At 38.5% G+C, this 5,153-nt stretch overlaps 1 protein-coding gene across 2 annotated transcripts; it reads right to left on the bottom strand.

Annotated features, from left to right (window-relative positions):
- Positions 1 to 238: 238 nt before the first annotated feature.
- On the bottom strand, positions 239 to 4,747 carry LOC108672321 (the record flags this gene model as incomplete). Of its 2 annotated transcripts, XM_047884702.1 has the most annotated exon segments (6): positions 239 to 323; positions 372 to 386; positions 692 to 795; positions 1,358 to 4,127; positions 4,221 to 4,359; positions 4,471 to 4,747. In XM_047884702.1, coding segments are annotated over 6 exon segments (3,331 nt in total), but the record flags the coding sequence as incomplete, so codon positions are not given.
- Between the last annotated feature and the right edge of the window lie 406 nt (positions 4,748 to 5,153).

The following is a 5,153-nucleotide window of genomic DNA, read 5'->3' as shown; positions in this document are numbered from 1 at the left end:
CCCTCAAGTTACCCCATAAGCACCCTCAAGTTACCCGACAAGCACCCTCAAGTTACCCCATAAGCACCCTCAAGTTACCCCATAAGCACCCTCAAGTTACCCCATGAGCACCCTCAAGTTACCCCAAAAGCACTCTCAAGTTACCCCATAAGCACCCTCAAGTTACCCATAAGCACCCTCAAGTTACTTTCACTGGACCCCAGTACCAGTTAGCTTCAGCAAAGGGAAAGATTGTTACCCGTTAGGTCGTCTGTTGGGCTGTAGGATTCTAAGACATCACTGTTGCAGCCAGGGGCCACTGCAGCTCCCCCAGCAGTGGACGACTTGCTGCTGCCACCAGCAGCTGCTGCAGTTCCCCCAGCAGTGGACAACTTGCCGCTGCTGCTCTGTAGGTGCAGAGACAGGTTAGTTTCATGAAGAATAATGCTTGCAGCTTCTTAATCATTTTAGGACAGGTTAATGCATACAAGTTAGATTTTGTGGGCTTAAAAGTCAGATCAATAATCAGAACATTTAGAAGCACTTCTTATTTCTGTTCCATAAATTACTTTTAAGAACTGATTCAAGATGAATTTTCATGGATAATTTTTCAAAGATAAATTTTTGCATACATGCGTGAAACAAATTACATTCTGAAACTTTGGACAATTTATTATGAGTAAATGCAATGGTAGAAACGAATAATGTGTACCTCTGCAGTCCTTGGTTCCACCTTGACATATACTTCATCTATAAGGCAGTCCATCTTCTCGATGGCAACACTGCAGTCTGAAGACAGAGCACCAAATTCCAATGCTGCGCAAGACATACATTTATTGATTGGTTATTGAATTAGATAAGTAAATAAGTAAATTTATTGAATTAGATAGAGTTTACATAAAATGTAGAGCAGGTTTCCAGCTCTACATATTTAGGGATTCAACTTGGATCAGGAAAGCTAGAAAAAAAAATGTATAGAAGCAAAGCTCTCATAGATCATGACACACTACAAACTATTTGAGAAAATACCTACTTATTAGCAATCAAGTTTTGAAACTCAATACATTTATAGGTATATAAAAATTTAATTTGGTTCTTTCCCTACTTCAATAAAGTGGAAACCACTTTAAGCTTTCATTGACTTGCCACAGAGTAATAATGATATATTTTCCAGAAATAAATTATTACACATTAACTTCTTATGCTCTTGAAATTTAATATTTGTTTCACTCTTAATGAACTTATAGGCTTCAAACGTCTATTATCAATAAATTAGTAAAAAAACAGAATTCATTCTTGAAACCTAATAAAAGGAGGTCAACCACATCAAAGGTTTTATGATCTCTCAGTTCAAGCTGGGAGTGCAGGCTAGGCTCACCTTCAGACTTCACTTCACCAGCAGACACTTGAGGGAGGCTCTGCTCATCACACCAGACACACCCGTCTGCATCTTCAGGGCATTGCTCCAGGACAATTTCTGCCTTCACTTCTGAGCTTTTATCTGACTCTGAAAGAGCTGGTACTGAATTGATTGGAGCAGAATTTTCTGTATTCTCCAGTACATCTGAAGGGCAACAGTCAATTTTTCTTCTCTTGCAGTCAGCCTGTTTTTGATCAGGTACATTTTGTCGTTTCTGGGAAAATTTTTTAGCAACATTAATGCCAAGTTTGCTCATATAATTCTTTATTGCTCGACTTTTTGTGGTAGATTTCTTGTTTTGAATTAGTGATTCTTTGTGTTTGGTGAGAAATATTGTTTTTGCCAGTTCTGCATCATGCTGTACAATGTTTGTGTTGCATCTGAGAAACACTTCATTCTGAATGTCATCAAAGACAGCATCTTCATCAAGTTTTGTTTCACTTGTGTAGTACTTGGATTCAAATCTATTTCTCACAGCAATCTCCGCATGTGACATCACTCTTTCCGTGGCCGCTAGCGTCGGCTTCATGAGCTGGATGACTTCAAGGCACCGTATGATGTTGACTGGATACGTTGGTGTGCTGTTGTTGGTGCTGATGTAATGTGCAAATGCATGGGTGTAGGACTGTGCTGTTGCGCTTCCAATCCTGATTAGTTTGTTGTCAGGTGCAGCCTCCCATTCACTTTGGAAATCATCCATGAATTTGACATAGTCTTTTTTTAAACAAGTGCACTCACGAACTCCCATGCACTCACTGCCACATGACTCAAATTGCACATTCAACAAATCAAACAGATTTATTAATGCTGTCAAGTTTTCTTCAATCATATCAAACTCCTGATGAAGTGAAAATGATTCTGTTGCAAGTACAATAGGAACAGGGATTAACAAGTAATTCGGAGCTTCCAAACAAATTTCATCAATCCATGCAGAATTCTCTTCAATTAATGTAGTTAAGATATTATCTCTGGATTCATCCAATGTATTTCTTGTTTTTATGCCTAGCTTTGATGCCACACTTTCTAAATTCATGCCTCTATGCTCAGTGGAGGAGAAGGTGTCAGAGTTGAAGTTTAAAGTTCCACTCTTTATGAAGCTCTGAATCTCAATAGAAGGAGCCTTCAGTTCACACAATTCTGATGCAAGGCTGTCAACTTGGTGCTTGTACTCTAAAGGTCCAAACCAAGGATCTTGAGCAGCTTTTTCTTTGTTAGAGATGGTTCTGTAAAGTCTGCAAATCATCATGCATCTGACAACAAATGATTCATTAGCTAACAATTTCAAAATATTTTTGGTTCTGATACTGAGTGAATTATGTTCATCCAAAAATCCTGGTAAGGATTCAAGGAAAATTTGGATGTTTTTCAAAGTGGCTTCTAAGTGAAGGTGAACATATTCTGCAGAACAATTCTGTGGCTGGTTTGGGATTGCAGTGAAAATGGATCCTCGAACTACATTGATGTGCTTGTGAATTTCATCCTTGACATTGTGGTCATTGATGAATGCTGCAACAGCTCTGCATGTTGCTAAAGTGTCAAGGACCCATTGAGGTAATGTCTCATTCAGCAATTTTTCCATTTTGTGGCAGAAGTCCGGAAGTCCAACCAAATAATTATATTCTTCAGAAACTTTTAGTTCTTCTTCAACAGTTCTTATTTCAGTGCATGCAGCATGTTCACTTGAGCATATAAAAGCAACTGATGATGGGTCCATGAATGATGCAATGGTTTGTTTTATATGATTTGCAGTTGTCAGCACATCTCCTTGCCTTATCTTTGACAAATCCAAAAGAGCTTCCTTAGGCAGGCCATTCTCAGCAACATAGGTGGCAACAATAGCTTGGCGTGAGACATCCTTGGCAGCTGTGCCTTGGTCACAAAAGATACTGAATTTCCTTTTACTTTTTGTTGCTGAGAAAGTCGTGGAGAAGTAGTTTCTCATTGTAGTAGCACAAGCTGCATAATTTGCCAACATCACATCTTTAAAGCCCGAGTATGTCTGATATCGATTGCCCAAAGGGTGGCTTAAATGAGATGGGCAGATGATAGCAAGGAGAGTGCACAAAGCTGTATATAAACTGTATGGCAAGCAATGAGAAGCCATAAATATCCCAGCAATCATTGTGTTCTTTGTTGCATTTTGCCGCTCTTTTGCAGTAGGCCGACCAAATTCAATCTGATGTGCATCTCCACAATTTCTGAAAGCAATTGCTTCTTTGTGCTGGCGACTCTGCAGGTGCACTTTTTTTGCTTTATTTTCGCTACTGGTGTCTTTGAATGTGATTCCAACTGTCCATGATTCTCCAGGTCTAACACGACCTCTGCCAGGATTTGGGTACTTGCAGCAAACCCTACAGAAATGAACATCTTCATCTAGTTCACTGTCATACCGAGAGAAAAAATTGGAACAATCAGTCTTTTTACTAGAGGTTGGTGTAGAGTCTGTTTTGTCTTCTTGAATTGTTACAAAACTATTTTTGAACATATTCTTGCAGCAGCAATTATCATTTGCATGCTTACATCTCTTTATTGCAACTTTGACATTTTCTTCATAGAAATTTTTGGCAAGTAAAAGTTCTGAGCAGCATGAACACTGAGATGGCTGAGTAGCAGAGGGGGCAGCATCACTAGTGCTTGATGAAGAGGTAGACTCTATTATTTGGGATCTCGCTTTTGAAACGCCCTCTGGGATGCGCACAGACAGATCTTGATGGCGTCTCATGAAACCCTGAAAAAAATCAACATAATTAAATCACTGGACGAATAACTTTACCTACTTCATCCATAAAGTAATTGGTCCAAATAAAAACTTTAACCTTACCTCAAACCAGCCTCTTCCAGGTCTGTCATTACGAAAAGGACTTTTCCGCCCTGGGATGTCCTTGATAAGGCGCTGAACGGTGTTTAGGATATCGTTCTTATGTGGTGGTAGACCTCTGCGACAACATTCCTTTATCCAGCTGCAAGAAAATTTTCATAAATTTTAATTACAGTATATGTTCCACAAGTAATCCGGACACTAAATTCATTTGCATGCAGTTTACAGTATGTTTAAGGCTCTTTTTACTTACGTGACGATTGCTTCCTCTTCATCGTCTGTAAGGAAGGGGTCTCGACCACGTCCTTTCCCTTCTCGAGATTTTCCAGAAAGTTTATCAACTAATGTTGTACGGGGTACACCATATATTGCTGCAGCAACCTTTCTTGCAAGGCCCCCTTCTCTTACAGCAAATATTGCTGCCTTCATTGCTTCTGCACTGTACCTTTGACATTTTGTTTCAGGTGGCATATCACATAGGTATAGCTTACTTTACTATACCTAGTTTAAATTTAAATCTTTCTCATGAAATTATACCTGAAAATAAAGAATTTAATGAAGGTGATTAATTATCTTTATTCCGTGTTTTGAGAGTCACGGAAATAACAGCAAGTAATGCTATTTCCATCACTCTCCAAACACGGACACCAATGTTTTTAACACAAATTTAAATAAAAAAAATGTAGCAGTGATGTACCTACCTATATTTGTAAATACAGTACACACAATATCAAATGCCATTTACATGAGTAAAATTGCAAATTAATCCTAAAATGCCACATTAGCCTTTAAGCACCTCATTCCTGCCATAGTTAATAAAAAAAATTCAGCAACCATGTGACGGATTTTGATAATATGCTCGTTATCATGAAAATAAGTGACAAAAACTCAAAAACAGGGCCTAAATATGCATTTTTTTTCTAAATAAACACCTTT

The sequence above is a fragment of the Hyalella azteca genome, unplaced genomic scaffold (genome assembly GCF_000764305.2).
Source record: "Hyalella azteca isolate HAZT.00-mixed unplaced genomic scaffold, Hazt_2.0.2 contig16004, whole genome shotgun sequence".
NCBI classification, from domain to species: domain Eukaryota; kingdom Metazoa; phylum Arthropoda; class Malacostraca; order Amphipoda; family Hyalellidae; genus Hyalella; species Hyalella azteca.
Note: the sequence above shows the minus strand (reverse complement) of the source record. Positions and strands in the feature narration are given on the sequence as shown.